The 19,560-nt window shown below is 36.7% G+C and overlaps 1 protein-coding gene across 4 annotated transcripts in view; it reads right to left on the bottom strand.

Moving 5' to 3' along the window:
* The window catches only part of ckap5 (cytoskeleton associated protein 5), an 80,643-nt gene that overhangs the window by 23,703 nt on the left and 37,380 nt on the right, over positions 1-19,560 (bottom strand). For 2 of the 4 annotated variants that reach the window (XM_057835892.1, XM_057835893.1), the window contains exons 21-34: positions 18,090-18,264; positions 17,632-17,745; positions 16,979-17,107; positions 16,593-16,787; positions 15,690-15,810; positions 15,176-15,249; positions 10,316-10,426; positions 9,226-9,348; positions 8,983-9,132; positions 8,640-8,843; positions 7,255-7,390; positions 6,959-7,152; positions 6,704-6,879; positions 2,575-2,598 (exon numbers count right to left, since the gene is read on the bottom strand). In XM_057835892.1, the coding sequence (XP_057691875.1) occupies positions 2,575-2,598; positions 6,704-6,879; positions 6,959-7,152; positions 7,255-7,390; positions 8,640-8,843; positions 8,983-9,132; positions 9,226-9,348; positions 10,316-10,426; positions 15,176-15,249; positions 15,690-15,810; positions 16,593-16,787; positions 16,979-17,107; positions 17,632-17,745; positions 18,090-18,264 (1,926 nt within the window). The remainder of the gene's footprint in view (positions 1-2,574; positions 2,599-6,703; positions 6,880-6,958; positions 7,153-7,254; positions 7,391-8,639; positions 8,844-8,982; positions 9,133-9,225; positions 9,349-10,315; positions 10,427-15,175; positions 15,250-15,689; positions 15,811-16,592; positions 16,788-16,978; positions 17,108-17,631; positions 17,746-18,089; positions 18,265-19,560) is intronic. The other 2 variants (XM_057835894.1, XM_057835895.1) reach the window with 2 other exon arrangements.

Genomic DNA, 19,560 nt, shown 5'->3' with positions numbered 1-19,560 from the left:
CAAACAACAGTAGTAAAGGGAAAACAATTTTTCTATCGGTTTGTTGAAAATGATGCAGGTTAAAAGAGCGGGAAGAGAAAAAACTTGCTGCAATAAAACATTCAATGCTTGTTTGTCATAATAAAAAAAGATTTTTTTTCCTTTCATGAATAAATGGAGCTTGAATAGTCTCACAAAGAACACACAAATTTTCGATGCACACACATTTGACATGAAACGCAAACATATTTTGGGATTTATAACACATCTGACACAAAACAAATATTTATCAAATGTTGGTGTGAATTGTCTTGCACGCATAATGTGCTCTTAATTTGAAATCCGCACAGGAGAGATGCTATGTGGCTGAAGGAGCTGCTCCGGGTGCCAGACGCCATTTCTCCTGTTGAGGGCGCCAAGCAGTGATGTGACACAACAATGCAGATGGGCTCCGTTTATTAAAAAATGAGTGTCATAAACACTCCTCAGTGCGGGTTTTAAATTCAAAGCAAATTAGAAATATGCATAAGACAATTCACACACATTTGATAAATGTTTCAGATGTGCTTACAAATCCCACAATGTGTGTGCGCATCGAAAATATGTGTATGGTCATTATGAGACTATTGTAGCTCAATAGATTTAGATCTTGTCAAATTTTCGATGTTAGAGCCTGTACTTTAAATGGTGGAAATATTTACATGTCAAAAGGTAATACCAGCCATGATTTGAAGTTTTATGAACACTTACATCAGCATCGAAAGATGTTCGCTTTGTTAGGAGGTAAAATGAGGAACCTTGGCAAGCGAACTTGCGTTGTCTCCTAGAAAAATTGATGTCGTTTATTGACTGTGTACTCATAAAGTTTGCATTAGTCATGTTTCCTGTTTGACCAAGCCATGATTGCAATTATCTCACATTTAAGTGAGTGTGCAGTTATTTTGTAATTTAATTTATAAAAAGAAAAAGATCCTGTGTTCAAAAAATGTATCGGTACAGTCTCGGCTGATACCACACAGCCAGATATCGGAAGAAAAAATGGTATCAGTGCAACACTAAATTAATACCAGTGGTTCCTGAACCATGTGGCCATATTAAAGCTATACACTTCATGCAGGTGACCTATTACGAACCAGTCTTTTCATTTAACCCTTAAATAACTGCAACATGAAGCAACTATCAGAGAACCCCAAAATTTAAAAAATAAGGTCCTAATGAAACTTTTTTCAAATTTGTAAAAAGAAAAGTCAAAATCAATATGTGTAATAAGTGCTCTAATATCTATAACCCTTGCTAAATCCTGTTTTTTTTTCCCCTCATGGAACCTGCAGATGCATGTGTTGACTTGCATCCATCATTTTTGTCTTCCAAAAAGAAATGTCAAAATTCTGAACTAGTCTGAAAATCATGGAATTTTAGGTGTATCAAATGTGATACATTTGGCAATAAAGGGTTAAAAAAAAAAGGGGGGGGGGGGGGGCAGACCTACAATTTTGGTTCTACTTGCTGCAAAAGCTATGCTAAACTTGTGGTGTATATCAGTTTCATGATGATACAATACGATATATCATGTTATTCAATGTCTGCAATGAGTCTAAGTGATTAAATGGCATTCAATTGATTTAATACAATGATTACATATTTATCACAACCTGTTACAATTCATTTAATAAAAAATATGAAGTACTTCTGATAATCATGACAATTTTGTTGCTAAAGATTTTAAAAGATGGCGATGCTGATCGATGTTTTGTATTTTGATCAATTCAATTGTGGCCAACCATTCAGATCAATTTACATCGATGCATCTTGCACCCCTAAAATAAATGTTACATCTTAGGCATTAATAGCAAAAATTTGCTTCTAATTGACACAAAAATTTGGACCTTAAAATAGTCTAATTGTATGTAGCATACAGTAACAAAAATGAAATGGATGATGCCTGAATCGAAATGAACAATTTCAAGTTATGTTGAAAAAATAGACAACACCTGGTACAGTATAAATATCTTCATATAAAATAAGGTTGCACAAAGTACTTAAATATGCAAAACAGTATATTTGTTAAAAATTTGACAAGAAAATAATGTTTCCAAAAAATGAACACGAACACAGCAATTGTGTACAACGTATGCAATTCGCATGGCAAATTAACTGATATGCTTGTAAACAGGTAATGAGTAGCTAACAATGATTGTTTCTCCAAAAACAAAATTGTTTCTCCAATAACCACACATACTACAGTGGGTAGCCAATGCGCAACGATTAGGCGGGACAAAATCAGATACTTGAATTTGATAGGGTAAAATAGTACTGGCATTAAAAATGTCTATAAATGGCTATTTTGCCTACTTCTAGGAAATATTTATTATTTACGTTTTTCTCCACTATTACCTGTCGAAAGTTTTTTTTTGTTTTTTTGCTGGGATGCACATGATCAAGGTGTTGTCTATCCATTCAAAGGATGCTGCGCTGCCTATAGAATGATGAAAATACAAATGGCAAAAAAATTGTGTCCGTGAGCATTAAGTTGCGAATTTTGTATTTTGCTTTTTTTGCCAAAGGGGAAGAGAAGGATGAGGAAAAAGTACTCACATCCTATAAGTGCGATACATAATTCTGCTCCGGAAAGGAAGGCAAGAAGAATACAGAAAGGAGGAAATCACAGGAAAAAAAGAGGAGTTAAGAGACATGCAGGCTGCAGGCCCCCATACCAAGCAAAGGCAAGAAATGCTTGCTTTCGCTCTCAGATCCAGTTAAATAAGTACAAAGTACACACATATAAAGAGTAGATTGACATACAGTGGTATGAAAATATATGGCCACCCCTGAAAAATTCCTATTCATTTATAAATAACTTATTTTTCGGACCAAATTGTTCCGAAGTATACACACAAGCCAAAAAAATGCATAAGGAAAAAGAAAACAACCATGAACAAATCGTACTAGAGTAGCATTTTTATGGGGAAATCCCTTTTTTAAAATTAACCCCAAGGACAGACATTTCATCTTGAAAGGCAATTTAAAAAAATATATTGTGACGAGTGATGTGTGGGCCTGAGTATGGAGGTATAGGCCTAGACTTTCCCTGACAGCTCGTGTCTCATAACCAGCACGACTCCATGACACTGCTCGCTATATTGAATGCAGCATAGAGGCATGCAATTAGTGAACACTACTCCCAATAATGGTGCCCTAACAAATTACCCATCAACCTATCCGGGCAAAACTGACCAATAAAAACATTCACTACAATAACAATAGAATAGAACAGGTTGTCTAGGTGTACACAGTATGCTAACGTAACACATTCCCCAAACGTTCAATGACGCATGAACAATGAGCTGAGAAGAGATCTTCAAACACAACCGGTGGCCTCCACTTTAAATACCAGTATATGATGTTGGAACTTTATAAGCATGTATTCTGGAGATTCAAGAATGTTTTTGTCAACAATATAAAACATGACACAGTGGTTATGTTTTTGGGTGTGCATTGAATTCTGGGGCGATGACTTAAATTGACTAGTTTGTTGTTATGGGATCATTTCAGTTTTGTTATGACAGCATGACTGTACGTGACTTTTGATTTAATGACCAGCCATTATTTGCGGAACTGAATGTATGTCTGTTCTTCTGCTTACAATAACAAAGAGCAAATTGTCCCTCACTGTCTTGTGAGACGCCAATATGGAACCAACATGTCATTATAGTCGAGTCGTCCTTTTAATATTGTCACATACTAGTACAAGTCTCACCCCTGGCCCAAGTATGAAAGAAACCGACTTAATAGTACGAAAAAAAAAGTAATTGGGTGTTTGGACCAGCAACTTCCTTTTGATACATCAAAAAAATTAATGGACTTAGAAACATTTCGAAATATTTTCAGAAATGAGACTAGGTTAATGCATGGAGGAAAGAAGACTTGCTATACACTGTAAACATTGGTGGCAGAGCGGTGGGGCCAGTCTTGGTACTGAGAATCTTGTAAAAAAAAAAAAAAAATGAGAGCCACATTGATTCAACTCAATATTAACAGATTTTAAAGAATAATGCTTTACAATCAGTCACGACATAAAAGTTACGCCCAGGCTGGATATTTCACCAATACAAAAGACCCATAACATCGCTCAAAATCTACTGTGATATTCATACAAAGGAGCAAGCACGATGTTCTAGGAAGGCAATTCCAGTCCATAGTCCTCAATATCGTTAAAGATTTGTGGGATGGCCTGGAGTGGGCTTGTTCATGCTTGGCAACCATCAAACTTAACTGGAGATGTTTTTGTAAGGAGGAATGGTCCAAAATACCCCTTTCCAAAAATTCACCGGAAGTCATTGGAAAGGCCAAATGTTATTTTGGCAAAAAGGAAGATCACTAAATATTTTTTGTTTTCTATTAAATTTTCGCACCTGTAAAATTTAGTTTTGATGCACACTGAATACCTTCCATTAGTCTAATAAACAATTAAATCTATTAAGTATTAGCGTTTTATTAATGTTTTGATATATAAAAATTAAGTTGATGAACCAATCACCAAATGATTTATAAATGGAAATAATACAAATTGTCACAGGTGCCCAAAATTTTCATACCACTGTATTTAGAGAACATAATCATTCACACAGACATTATACACACATTATTAATGCTGTAAGTTAATGTGTTAAAAACGTAAACCCCGCAATTAATTATGGCCCTGCCCACCCCCAGTAGTTTGGACTTCAAGACAATGCGCCTCCTGTGCCCGCCAGAGTTGGGTCAGAGAGAAATACTGATTTTCAGATGAAACTTAATCTTGAATTTTAGTGGCGTGAAATTCACGTTCTCAGGCAAAAATGTACTGTCTCTACAACTCTTTCGAGGTGTACTGACTGGTGCACACCCCTATAAATGCAAAGATGAACTATACAAATGCTTTGGAAGTTTTGGTGAGTTCAATCATTTTATTTCATTTTTCATTTTTTTTTGTATTTCATAAATAATATTAAACCAATGATACCAAACAATATATTTTATTAAAGTACATAGAAATGTATGAATTGAATCAAAAAAGTAAAATGGAAACTATGCAGGACCCAGGCTCTAACCCTTGATCTCAGAACTGAGTGGGCGTGTTAATACTAGTGCCGGCAAGCGGATGGTTAAAATTTGATAAAATAATAGATTTTTTTTAAAAACAAAAATTGCTATCTAAATTGCTAAATTGTTAACCATGAAAAATGGGATTAACTGCGAATAAAAATTTTAATCATTTGACAACACTTATACACAAATATATAGGGATGTCCCGATCGCCAATTTTCTGATTTTGTCTTCTAAGTCAGAGTCTTCTGATTTTGAGATTCTGCCGATACAGTCCCGATCCGTCACCAAAGTCTTTTTTTAAACATAAGTTCCAAACATGTTACAGTACTGTACTGTTTACAGTACTTCCGCATTTTCCAGGAGTGTTGCGGAGTATAAAACGTATATATACAGTATTTTTGTTTCTTTTGGCAGTGCCATTGTATTCCTGGATAATTGTAGTACTTTTTAGCCCATAAAATAAATATATATACACACACACAGTATATATATTTTTTAAATTAATAACCCAATCATTTCCACCCAATTCCCATCGTCTGAAAAATGGCCCTATTTCTGCTCACGTGATTGTGGACATCCCTAAAGATATATATACACACACACACACACACACACACACAGATTATAGAGGAAGGAAAGATGACAAAAGGAAAGAGGCATGTGAAAGACTAAACAACATTGTGTTCATTGGACATCATCTCTATCAATTGTATAAAGATTGTTCCTTATTGGTGAGGCCATTGATGTGAAGTTACACAACCGATCTATAATGATTGATATGCATCACCAATTGTAAATCTTTAAACACTGCATACTGTTTCAATGCCTTCAACAATCCAGTATAGTATTTGTTCAGTACAATTCAGCTATGCAATGTATTTGCAGTTAATCATTTATAATCCCCACCCACCCAAAACCCTCGAAGCCCCATTTATTTTTAAAAATCGTAGTTACTAAATTATTACATTTCAGTTTTGGTGCTCATTTATTAAAACAACTGTGTAGAGTTAGTGGCTCGCAAAAAAATAATCATACTTTAGGACTAAAACCACTTGTGTTTTATGAAAACCCCAAGCTTACTGTGTAACTTTATTTTAATCACTATTACTATGATGTATGTAGAGATGGTACTTTGTGGAAAGAAATAAAAATGAAAAATAGGGTTAAGTATTCACAAACTTGCTGTAAAAATCTGCCGAAGGGTAAATCTTTTTAGGCTACCAATGTTGACGCCAAGGAAACAACAATAGATGCCAACTGACAGAATACTCTAGAAATTGCCTATAAAATGAAAGATAAAATGTATATAATTTTGGAAATGGGAGAATAGTATTAGATTGAAAATCTTAAGCCTTGAAGGTTGGAAGGTGAGCTTCAATTGTAGACCTTTTTAAATAATTATGCATCAGCAATATCATTTAATGAAAGCTCCATAATTTACTATCAAATGTGTTAGTCCAACCATCCATTCATGTGTGAAAATTAAAAATGTATTTAAATTTTGATTGCTCTCGGCATTGATGTGTTGAATTCAAATCTTGAAAGTTTTATGACAGAAATATGTCTGTAAAATGTCAAATTTTATAAAACCCAATCATGATGCAAACAATACAACCTAAACTGCAAAGGGACCTACTTGAGTTTGTTGGGGTCTTCCTGTGAAGACTTGCGAAGGAAAGTGCCATTGGGATTAGCCGGGAGATCTCTTTGAGACCGCTCATTTGCACTCTGCTTGGCTGGAGGGGCAGCTATTTTCTTCGTTGCAGAGCGTTTGATCCTCTCTTCCAACATGCTCATATCTTTGTCTGACAACTGTAAAGGATACAAGTGGTGGACAATGTTTCATTTATGGAGTTTTGAATAAATTTAAACTTACAAACTGCAAACTTACATTTCCAATTAGTTTATAGACTTGGTCTCCACAGACGTTGTAGACAGCCACTACAGTGTTCAGGGCAGCATTTCGGACAGAAGTGTCTCTATCACCAATATGAACTGCAATTTCTTTCAAAGACTTGGCGGGAGTTGGTTGACATACATTCATTCCATAGGCTTCTATTAAACAACCCAACTCCTCCAGACATTCTTAAGAAATACGCCAAAAGACACAATGTAAGAAACCTTACACTGACAGAGGAGCGCAGAAATTTGAAAGATTTAATGAAATGGGAGATAAGAGAAACACACCAGCTCTTTGCTTGGAATTTTTTGATTTAGTTCCATCCATGAGGTAAGGAAAGACTTTAGATGCAGGGTATACCTTACATAGCATGTTAAGTATTGCCCTAACATCTTTGCGAACCACATCCTTAGACTCTCCAATCTTGGAAAAAAAGAGGTTGCAAGAATTAAAGATCTTTCACAGAGTTTATGTTTGTAGATTCTCAGGTATCCAGGTCATAGTACTGTAATAGGCTAAACATTAAAGGAGCCATATGTAAGAAATGCACTGTGATTTTTCAATAATAGCCCACATATTTCAATAGACATGGAGGAAGCATGTTTTATGCAAATACTTCTAGCATACTTTTGGTAAAGCCTAGTTTTTCCAATTTTAAAAGATCGTCAGCCTGTTAAAGTTATTGTTTTGATTCTGTGTTTACCACGGAGGTCCTGCCTTCTAACAATCACCCACTTACGAGTTCAGTTCTGTATGCATCCAGGTTGCCAGAGGTCAGTTTTTTGTCAACTACTGAAATTAAGGCTGCCAGAACATTTACAAACAGTCCAGATTAATGAGGCAGGTTATCACCCAGGCAAAGACAAAAAGGGTAGACAAAGACAAGGATATGCATTGGACTCAATTGAGTTAACTGTAAAAGAAGAAAAAACTGATGACAGACACCAAAGTTGCATGATTTCTCCACGACCGATGTGGTATGTGTGGTAAACGGACATTTGGTATATGAACAAAGTTGATATGCTCGTGCTATGCTTAGCATGTAGGTCCATATGGCATCTTTACCCAGGTACATACAAAGCATTACAAAATGAGATATTTCTTTGCCAGTGTGGGTTTATAATTTAGAAAAGTATGGTAGTTCCCCTTTTGTCGTGGTGATAGAAACTAACCTGGAGCTCATAAATTCATACCTCTGCTGTTTTAGCTTTGTGTTCACCACCTCACTAAAAATTATTATAATAGTCATGCGACAATTTAAAGCTTGCAATTTGAAACCATTACGTTTGAAGACAGTAGCATGTACGCATTTAATTCTTGGTATGTATTAGACATCGGTTGTAGACGATGCATACTGTATGTACACACGAACATTGCTAACAGTATGAGATTTGTTAGCCTGCGTCTTTTCTGATGGAAATGCAACGATGGTATGGTAGCGCCGTTTGAGTCTCTATTGCTAAGCATTGATCTGGCGATCCAAAGGTTGTGCTCTCCAATACTTTGATCCAGGTTACACTACCATTTTTGGCGACCAACTTACATATGGCTCCTTAATACAAAGGCAAACAGAATTTGTCTATCAAAGGCACAACATCTTTAAAAAGCATTTGTTCATCCACTGCTGATTAAAGAGAACATGCTTGTCTTGCCAAATGTGGTGTGTACTGACCTTGAGTAGAAGGTAGGGGACAAAGGAGTTTGCCTCATACTCTGTAAGATGGTAGTTCTCCCTATTTAGCATGGCAAAAAGAAGCTTCAAATATTCCAGAACCTTCATTTGGACTGTAGTGTTAGTGTCAAAGAACCGTAATGTGAACCACTTAAGAATTAAGTCCAGACAGCTTATTGTAGCATCAGTCTCATTTTCCAACCTCTGTCAAAAAAACAGAAGTGCAGTGACCGTTATTTACAGCATTCTACAGGTGCATGATAAGGTTTGGCCATATCCAGTGTGCCCCAACTTTTACACGCCACTGTGTAATTCAATAGGCGACCAATGGGAGTGCCCTCACCTCAGTCATGATGCTAATCGCCTTTACGTGTCTCTGGAAGTCTAGGTGGAAAAGTTCATCCTGGAGCCACTTGGCAAAGCAGGTAGACATTTGACTTTTAAGCTGCTCCACATATTCATCTCGAGGAGTAATGAAATTCCACTTCAAAATCTATTAGGACAGAACAATCAGTTTCAATGAAATGACTTACAGCTAGATGTTTTCTGCTCTGTTGTTTCTAGATCATTGCAGGTAGTCAGGTACCTTCAGCTGTTTCTCCTCTTTGATTCTCTGCTCCTTCGCATTGGGAACAAGGATGAAAAGGGGCCCAGACCTATCTTCATCATCTTTCATGCCTTTAGTTACAGGCTTCTTACTAGGTGCACTCTGAAAGTGAGACAAGGTCTAAAAGGTGAGACACTTAACATTATCAGATTAGCACAGCCATGTATAAATAAAATACATGTACATCACACATAAAGAAGAATATAGATTAACAAAAGAAGTGGAAAGTGATCATAATCATTAGTTCCTAAACATGCACTTCACTAATTCATGCAGTGGCGTGAGATGAAAAGAGTGATCAGTCACTTCAATTCCATTTGTGAAAGCATGCAGGCACACTAAAGTTTGAATCACATTTTGTCAGAACTATTCATTAGGGATGCACCGAAATAAAAATTCTTGGCCCGGGGGGGATGGGGGGGGGGGGCAAACAAATACAGCGGTACCTCTACATATGAATATAATTCGTTCCAAGACCTTGCTCAGCAGTGCAAATGTCCCAGACACTGAGATAGTTTGCTTGCCAATAAGCTCAGTGAAAGTTTTGGTTTGATTGAAAATCCAAATAAAAAGTGGTTGACAGAGTTCATGGTTTTGTTTATATCGTTACATTGTTGCAGCCCAGGTATTTCAATTTTTAAAAAAAATAAAATAATAATAGTAAAATAAAAAGTGGGGGGGGTTGGGGTAGTTATAATTCTTTCAGACCAAAATCACACATTTTTAAATATGGCCATAAATTTTTGGTGCATCACTGATGTCTGTTTCAATAAAATAAAAGTGTTGATGGGTTAGTAAGCTATCATCTAAGAGAGAAGAGCACATCAATGTGATTATATCGTATATATTATAATTAACACCACCATTAGTGAATACAGTATATTTGGAAAACAAACACTAGTTGAGGGCCAAGGGTTAGCACTCAGTGCACACTTATTACTATTAGTCTGTTAAATCTTTTTGCGTTTGCTAGACGATTGCTAATCAACTACAGAGCTTTTGGCACCATTTAATTTGTGGTAGCTGTGCAACATTTGTCTCATTAGGAGCTCGTCTGTTCCACATCTACCTGTTGACTGCCAGCAACAGTCTTTCCTTTGTTGAGGGGCTTTTTATTAGCAATAGTGTCCTTGTCCTTTGAGGGAGGGGAAGGGTCAGGTTCCTCGGGGGGAGAGGGTTGCTGAGCGAACAGAAAAAAACCAAATGATGTTGAAAATCAGTCAAAAAGTGATTAATGGGTGACAAATAATATACATAGATGTACAACACTACCAAATGTCAACTATTGGCAGCAGGTAGCCCCCCCAAAGGAACACATGAGCATGACAAAAAAAATTTTTTTTAAATGATGGAGAATTCACCAGTAAACCACAGCTACTGTTTTGCCTTTTTAAATTGCTTTCAAATCACAGATGCATTGGTGTAAAATTTAAAATGAACGTTTTCCGGAAATAATTGAATTTCATTCAAAGGTCACAACTGTGTTGTATGACCAAACCATAGCATTCATGGATACAAGCTCGCAGGCACAATAGCAATGAGATTATTTGCTCCTAAATAATTACAGTACACGTTATTTCTGAGAGGTGTAATAAACTACTAGGACTCTGCGTGAAAGCTTACACTCCTTTTGGGGCAGCTCTAACAGTATTTGTGTCTTTCTTTAATTCAAGTCTTTAATTGTTGTTACCTTAGGACATTGAAACTGCTTTTACGCGTTTTAGCACATCACACATTTTGCTCGACGCCCTATATCTTCAGACCGAACAAGACAATTTGTGTCTCATTTGTCGCCAGAGATGCTCATGGAGTTCACAATACCAATGTCTCTTGTCAGTTATGTGTCTGGTAATTGCGCGTAAAAATTGGCGCTCAGCCTATTCCTCTACTCTCTCTTCATTTATGAGTGCAGAACTGGACATGAATCCAACACCATCAATAAAGGTGGGAATCTTAAGGCACCTAACAATTCGATTACGATTCAGAGGCTACGATTCGATTATAAATCAATTAATGATGCACCCCGCCAGCTATTAGCTGCTTTTAATGATTCGTTCATTAGATTTGTACATTACATTATAAAAATTGTACAAAAATCCTCTCAGGCTTAAATAAACTATTATTTCAGTATCAAGTTAACGGTTCAAAACAGTAAATGAAATACTGAATTCCCAATTTTGTATCAGCAGCTTTAAACTACATTCAATTAATTCAACGTTGTGAATCAAACGTTAAAGTTGTTAAAATTGCTCCCGTTATTCCATAATGTTCCTTCTGTCTACTTTTGACATGTGAAAGTTTTAGAACTGTTACATCATTTAAAGATAGAATCAAAGTAAAAACTTTGCCGATTTAGGAGTATTTTAGTTAAAAAGTTGATTAGATTCGCTCGAAGTTTCGCTATAACAGCCTTTCAGAGAAGTCTACTGCTTTTAGAAGATGGCTGTTTACTAACGCCGGCAAGTCTGTCATTTTGCATCTAGTTCTCTATACATGTGCCAACGCCGGCGAGTCAGTCATTTCGCATCTAGTTCTATAGACCCTACCCACCGACGTCATAAAACCACGTGCTCGCTGTATGGTTCCGCCCACTTGTCCGTCATTTTGTCTCTGTATTAGCATTGGTTTCAATTGATCGAGGAATTTAAAATGCATTTCATGGAAGACCCGGTGCTTTCTGATGCCGTAAACTCACTGGATGTGTTGCATAAAAGGCGTTATGTGGAAAAGCTTCGTTCTATACAGTCGCCAGATCCATATTTGATGCCCAAATCGATGTTTTTCGACCCACTGTCTTCGCCCTGTCTGCCTGACATCTGCTACGCTGATATTTACAATTATCTTGTCCACACAAAATCAGCCTATTCCCACAAAAATTTGAAAAACTTCAAGAGCTTGGAGGCTTATAAATACTTCGTTGCTGGTTGGGTGAAACCGGTCCTCGTCCATGAAAATTCGGCAGGAATCTATCTTGTGCTTGGAAAGGTGAGTTACGAAATTTTCAATTCAAAATCTTTTGTTATTGCTAACATCCACTGTCAAGTCTAATGTATTTCATGTCGTTTGTCAATGGAGTTGAGGCTTTTAATGTTTATATGGTTTAGCGACAGCACTCTCACTACATACATACGTGTATGTTGTCGGCGATTAGCCTAGCAATGATCTTAATTGTGGTTATTTGTCAGCCCCGTAGACGAGGCCAGTTTCTTTCACTTGGTACCAGCTAAATATTATTCAAAAAATAACGATGGTGGAAGAAAGGGAAGTCACAAACATCTTGAATTTGAAACTATGTCGTACTACGTCGTATGTTGTCGGCGATTAGCCTCGCAATGATCTTAATTGTGGTTATTTGTCAGCCCCGTAGACGAGGCCAGTTTCTTTCACTTGGTACCAGCTAAATATTATTCAAAAAATAACGATGGTGGAAGAAAGGGAAGTCACAAACATCTTGAATTTGAAACTATGTCGTACTACGTCGTATGTTGTCGGCGATTAGCCTCGCAATGATCTTAATTGTGGTTATTTGTCAGCCCCGTAGACGAGGCCAGTTTCTTTCACTTGGTACCAGCTAAATATTATTCAAAAAATAACGATGGTGGAAGAAAGGGAAGTCACAAACATCTTGAATTTGAAACAATGTCGTACTACGTCGTATGTTGTCGGCGATTAGCCTCGCAATGATCTTAATTGTGGTTATTTGTCAGCCCAAAACCATCTAAGTATATCTTAAATGCATCTTACCGGATATAAAATGACTACTACATAGTCTGTGGTGATTTTTTGGTGCCCAGTTTTCACCTCGAATTGCAGCCGTCCATTTTGCTCTCCTCTTTGGATCCCTCGGAATACGGTAAAACTTCAAGTCTCTCCTTCCATCTTCTCTGTTAGTGCAACCAACAGCCACACACGCCTTCACCATTTTGATTATTAATGTTAAGGAGCAGAAAAACACGCCGTAAATAGGAGAAATGTATGTAGCCGTAACAGGTTAACACTATGTTTTGACGGACAAGTGGGCGGTACCATTCAGGAGAGTGGAGTTGTGACGTCACGTGGGTAGGGTCTATATACATGTGATATCTACCATAGCATTATGTGGACATATTTTGTTGCAACGTGGGCGATGTTTGTAGCGGCTACCGGCCGCAGTCAGGTATTATTGTTTTTTTTTTTTTTTTAATCTAGCGGCATAAGTTGTCAGTCCGTTCCTCATTGCATCCCGAAGACCGCACTGACTGTGTTTTAGTTCCGCTTTATTTTGCATATTTCAATAATTGGAATTTGGATGTTTTTGAATTGTTCTCGAATCTTCCACAACCGAATGGCAAATAATCTAAGAATCGGATATTTCGCACGCCTCTAAATCAAATTTACAGATGAAACCACAGTGATGATGGGCCTCATTGGCAACAGTGATCAGACTACAGAGCCTACAGAAAAGAGGTAGAGCGCCTGTCAACGTGGTGCACTGACAACAATTTGTTCTTCAACACCAGCAAGACCAAGGAGCTCATTGTGGACTTCAGGAAAGCGAGAAGAGGCACACATGACCCCCATCGACATTAATGGGACAGCTGTTGCGCATGTCTCCAGCTCAATTAAAAGTTCTAAATGTTGGTTTTGATCAATTTCAGCTGAATTGACCATCCCTATCACTCAGTTTCAAAAGTTGATCTCTGGTCTAAACAGAAGTGGTAACTGAAATACTAACAAAATACATGGTAATATATACATAGTAACTCAAAATACTGAATTCAGTCTGAAATCTGAAACCCAACTATTAACACGACTATGTATACATTAATCAATTTAAATACTCTTTGGCCACATAAACTATTTTATAATTCTTTTAACATTTTTAAACCATGCAACCAAAACTAATTCCTGAATCATCCATGTTCATGATGTGTGTTGTCTGAATACAGTGATCCAAAGTTTTTCGTGGCTAACCACGGACCAGAACCCGCCGCAATAAGTGAAAAAACGTTTTTGTGTGTGTGTGTGTGTGTTAAATATATTTATTCAGATTTAGCATTGGAAAGAGATCAATATAAGATATGTTTTTTTCACTTTTCCCCCCCAAAATTGTAATATATATGAATAAATGTTTAAGCACTTCAAATGTAAAAACTATGTTAAGTTTTAAACATGTTACTGTCCCACCAAATTATTATTAAACAAGAATAAAGTATAAGAAAAATGCTTGGCTTTATTAAATGCTTCATTGAGCGAGTACTCAAATCCTTTCAAGCTGCTCATTTACACACAATGAGTTGCCACAGAAACTTTAGGAGGTTAAACGATGATTGAAGCATGCGGTACTTTTGAAGTTTGTGAATCTGGCAAGATCAAACACAAAAATCTGTCAACATCGTTAACTTTAATAAGTAACTCCAGTGAAGAGCCTGCCTGACGCACAAAAAGCAGGGAGAGGGAGGGAAGGGACGGAGGGAGACTACACGATTGGCTCGGGACAGCTCATCTGTATATATTTTTTTTAAATTGAAAAACAAATCCGCAGTGGAGTGAGGGTGCGAAGTTTGAAGCGTGAAGTAGCGAGGGATCACTGTATTGTAATTATTCATTAATACCATTATTCATCATTTCAAACTCTGGGCATTGAAACTATCGCAACTGGACTGCTCGAGTGGTCCTAGTCGGGTAATTGCTGCTAAGACAACTACAATGTCCAGTTGTGAACTATTGAAAGTCTGCATAATACATACATAGGTGTAGTACATTAATAGGCTCCTTGCTAGTAAAGCGGCCCAACACAGATTGAATAGTGCAAAACAATGTTATGAATGAACCCTTTCTGAAATAGATATTTTTGGCTCTGCCATGAGCAGCCAACAACAAATATTTCAAATCACCCTAAAATGCAAATGTCTGCTACTGTGTCCAAAAAAAGTTGATAAGCACATACCTTCTTTACTGCTACCCCACCTCTGACCTTTTTAGCTTCAGATTTATTATCGACAAAGTCCTCACAACTGGAGGCTGCGGAAAATATGAAAACATTTGTCAACTAAAGACATATACGTCTAACAATTGGCTGTCATTAAGCGTCAACTGAAAGTGAAGTCTATCGGCCTGACGAGCCTTGTGAGGGTGCGTGCATGTGAAGTTCAAAACTAATAAAGTGTCGCTATCACTTACACTTTTGTCAATCGTGGGTTAAAGTCAGAAAATATATGTGTTTATAACTTAATGAAAAAAATGAACTCTGCATTTAATTAATCCATCAGATGGGTAAAAGTTACCAATAATTCAGCAGTATAACAACACTGTGACCTTTTCATGCTGATTTACGCTAGAGATCAAAGAGCTCTTCTATTAACTGATCATTTAGCCCACTATAAATGTGATCACAAATTACGATTTACACCATTTTACGCTATCTAGTTAAAATATAAAGTGATATAGTGAGTCATACTAACCAGCTCTATTGGTCTCCGATGAGCTTTTTGCTCCTCCAGTTTTGGCAGGAGCAGCAGGTTTAGCTGGCATCACTGCTCTGGCCTTTTCCAACATGGCTACAACTTGGTCTTTAGATGATTGCTAATGGAAAGCAAAGGATAAATGAACATGCATTATAGAAAGTACTGTGGTGTTGTAGTCTTAAGAGTGTAAGGTAACATAACGCAAAAGATTTTTCTTCGGATAACTGTTGTATGTGACACCACAAGTCAAAACAGATTTTATTTAAGATAGCATTTGTGGAATAAAAAATAGCTTGGATGTCTGATGCCATTTTTTTTTTTGCTCCCGATCGGATTCCCCAGTTTACATACATACACATGCTATTTAAAATCATAATTTTTATGGTCGGTTATTGTGTTCCAATATTTAAGCTGTAAAATGTGACAATCGTACACATATTTTATTTAACACCAATTTATCGGGCCCGATTTATAATCCGATTGGTACATCTAGAATAAATTCCTGGAATAATGCAAGAATGGTTTGACCTGAAAACTGGCTTTTTTTCCCCATACCACCATGCAATTATAAAAAGTTATTATAGTAATTGCAGATAAGCAGTAAATCCTTTTTCTGGGTTAAGTCACTTGACATTTACATCCTTGCATCAGTGCCATTGTGATGTTAATTTGGGTCAAAAGCCGAAGTTAAAAACGTATAAAATGGCGGCTCCCCGACATGACTTTAGCAGAATACAGCAGTTGCATTTATTACTTGAAGAAAGAAAGCAATATCAGTCACATTGCCATGTTTTAATATAGGGGTAAAAGATCCGGGGTGGGGAGTTTTGTAGTTCCCATTTTACTTTTTTTCCCCCACTTCATTTTGCAAGTCTGAGGTTGATAACATTTTTCACATACCTTGAGTTTGCCAGTGGCCTTGTTCATCTTGTCATAGCCGAGGTGCATCATGAACGTGGGAAGAGCATCCTGAGCTTTCTTCCTTACATCACCGTTTCGGTCTTCTAGGCAAGCATAAAGATGGGGGACGCAAGCCATCAGATCCCCTGGCACAGTCCTTAGGGTCGGTAACTTCTCGGCCAACCAGCCTAACAACTTTGAGAGGAGCGCGACATATTTAGAACATATTACACAAGTAATAATCTCTTGAGAATTATACCTGTGATCATAGTGTTCTATTAGGAATTATTCCATTCCCGGGGAAAAGAATGTGCATGCTCACCTATCCCCAATTGTCTACGATGCACATTACCCTTTAGTCTATTTTGTGCATCTATAATATGTACCTCTTGACGTAAAAAGGGATTCTCCTTCTTTAACTCTTCTGATAGTTCCTCTCCTTCCAGCCAATCCTTCATTCCAGTATGCTCCACCCAGGCCTGCAGAGTGGCCATTGCAGCTGCCCTGACATTGGGCTACAAAGAAACATTGTTTATTAAGCACACATATATGTGTATACGAGTGGTTCAAGTACCAGCAGGCAAACCAAACCATTCCCCCCGCCATTCAAAAATGATTCTGTACCATCATTAATAAATAAATAAAATGCAGCTCTCCAAGCTTTTTAAACAATAGCAAAACAAGTTCAAAATGAATTATGACTGCCTATGCATACACATAAAATAACACCACCAAAATTCATTGATCCATGATCTATCCAGAAACTACAGGAGTATCCCTTTTCAGTCTATAATTAATCTATTTAACCAGACCTGAGACACAAAAGCACACACACGCACACACAAAAATCAGGATCCAAATATCGACGCATATACTGTACATCCCTACACTATACCTACCAAATTTAAACTTTAAATATTTTGAATATATCATTTCACTGCTTTTTAATTATCGTAACACTAAAACACTCAGCAAAATCAAACACAATTGACGCAGACAACTATGTTTCAGAAATATTTTGCATCCTAAGATTACATACCTTGCTGTCACCAAGTACAGAGATGATGGGGAATCCTAGGGTTTTAACATGTTGTTTGAGTCCAGGCCCCATGGCTATGGCCAGCTGCTGAAGAATGGTCAGGCTCTGTTGTATCTAGAAAGCAATACACAGACATTTAAAATATTCTACTTTAATTTTAATGTAAAAAATGTGCATTTCACTCATTTTCCATTCTTTGAACCATTTCATTAAAAAGAAAACGGAAGTGTGCCCTGGTTGAACTTGTTAATACGGTAGTTTTTTTTTTATTTGATTGCAATTGGAAGTGAAGTCCCTCTGCAGACTCTAGGATTTAAAACTGTCTATGGCATAATGTCACACTGTGCACAATTATGCAAGAACCCTCCCTCTTCACCCAAGCTCCTTATGACTGTCCCTGGTTAAAAAAAGACAAAAACATAAATACATACGAGCCACAGGGAAGGCCATTAACCTACCAGGATTTTATTGGAATCACCAAGTCGTCCTTTCAAAGCCAGAGGTAGATCCCCGATGTTGGCCGTAATGAATTTTGCTTCAGAGATGATGGCTGCAACCTCATCAAGGCCCTCCTTTCTAATCTTCCAGTTTTTATCTCCAAGTTTAGACACCAAATCAGAAGTGACCTTTTCGCTAAAAAGTGGGGCAAAAAACAATGAGTTTTTGTTTTCTTTTCATATACATGGGTTTTCAGATGTATCAGCAGGTTTTTGGACTCAAAACATTTTGGTTTTCAACACACACACAAAAAAGAAAAAAGATTACCAAATTACATATTCAGTATATCCATGAACAACATATATCTATGAATAAGATCGAAAACCATTTGAAATAATAAAAAAATAATAATAATAATGTTTAGTTGAGAAATACCATCAGAACTGACTGACTTGTGAGAATAACCTGAATAACACCTGAAGATTAAAGCTGCAATGCTGCGCTGAAAATAAAATATTGTCATCAAGCTGTGATGCTTTTTGCCAAAAAAAAAACAAAAACAAAAAAAAGCAAGACTTGCCTCCAAAAGATTTGGAGGAAAATGTGGCACATTGTGGGGGTGTAGAAAATACAAATAATAATAAATGATTAAGGGAATAAGGATTTATTTTACCTGTTTCTATTACTAAATTTGAAGGGCAAAAAAAAAATACAAATTAAAACACGTTATCACACAAAAAGAATACCAGGACTAGACATTTCTTTAGAAATATTTCAGATCTGTTAATGATGAAGATTGCTGTACATAAAATGGATCTAGGAGGCCATGTGTTGCTTTTATGAAGCAAAATAAAAGTTTACGTCTTTAAAAAAAAAAATTTTTTTTTAAACTGCACGTGGGACTATTGCGCATGTGCACATCACAATGGCATTGTTCAAGCAATATATTCTGCAGGCCTAAACAGAAGCTAAGAAATACTAGGAGAGTAATAACTTTAAAAAACCTGCCAGATTCCGGTTATACAAAAGCTCTATCTGCAGGTGAAGCGTATGATACAAAAATGTTATTTCAGCACCGCATTCCACTAAGGCTGCAGCTATCGATTATTTTAGTTGTCGATTAATCTATCAACTAGTTAGAATAATTGAGTAGTCGGATTAGGAACATTTATTGCGTTGCAGAATGAATTTTAGCAGGTATAAAACAAACGCTTGCTAAGATTGTTGCACTTTCATTTAAAAATAAATTAAAATACCTGAGCCTCAAACCGTATTAAAAAGATGAACATCCAAGTACAACAAAAGAACAATTGGCTAACTTGCATCGCCAAAGTCCGCTAGCTTAAATGCTAACTTTTTTTTTTTTTTTTTTAACAATACCCTTAATAAATCGTTCAAACACATATTACACAAAAAACAGCTAAATATACCTATAAACTAAATTACGAATGCATAAAAAAAACATTTGCTCATGTTGGGTCTTAACAGGAA

Source organism: Corythoichthys intestinalis, chromosome 5 (genome assembly GCF_030265065.1).
Source record: "Corythoichthys intestinalis isolate RoL2023-P3 chromosome 5, ASM3026506v1, whole genome shotgun sequence".
Taxonomy (NCBI): domain Eukaryota; kingdom Metazoa; phylum Chordata; class Actinopteri; order Syngnathiformes; family Syngnathidae; genus Corythoichthys; species Corythoichthys intestinalis.
The sequence above is the reverse complement of the archived record's forward strand: the minus strand, read 5'-3'. Positions and strand labels throughout refer to the sequence as shown.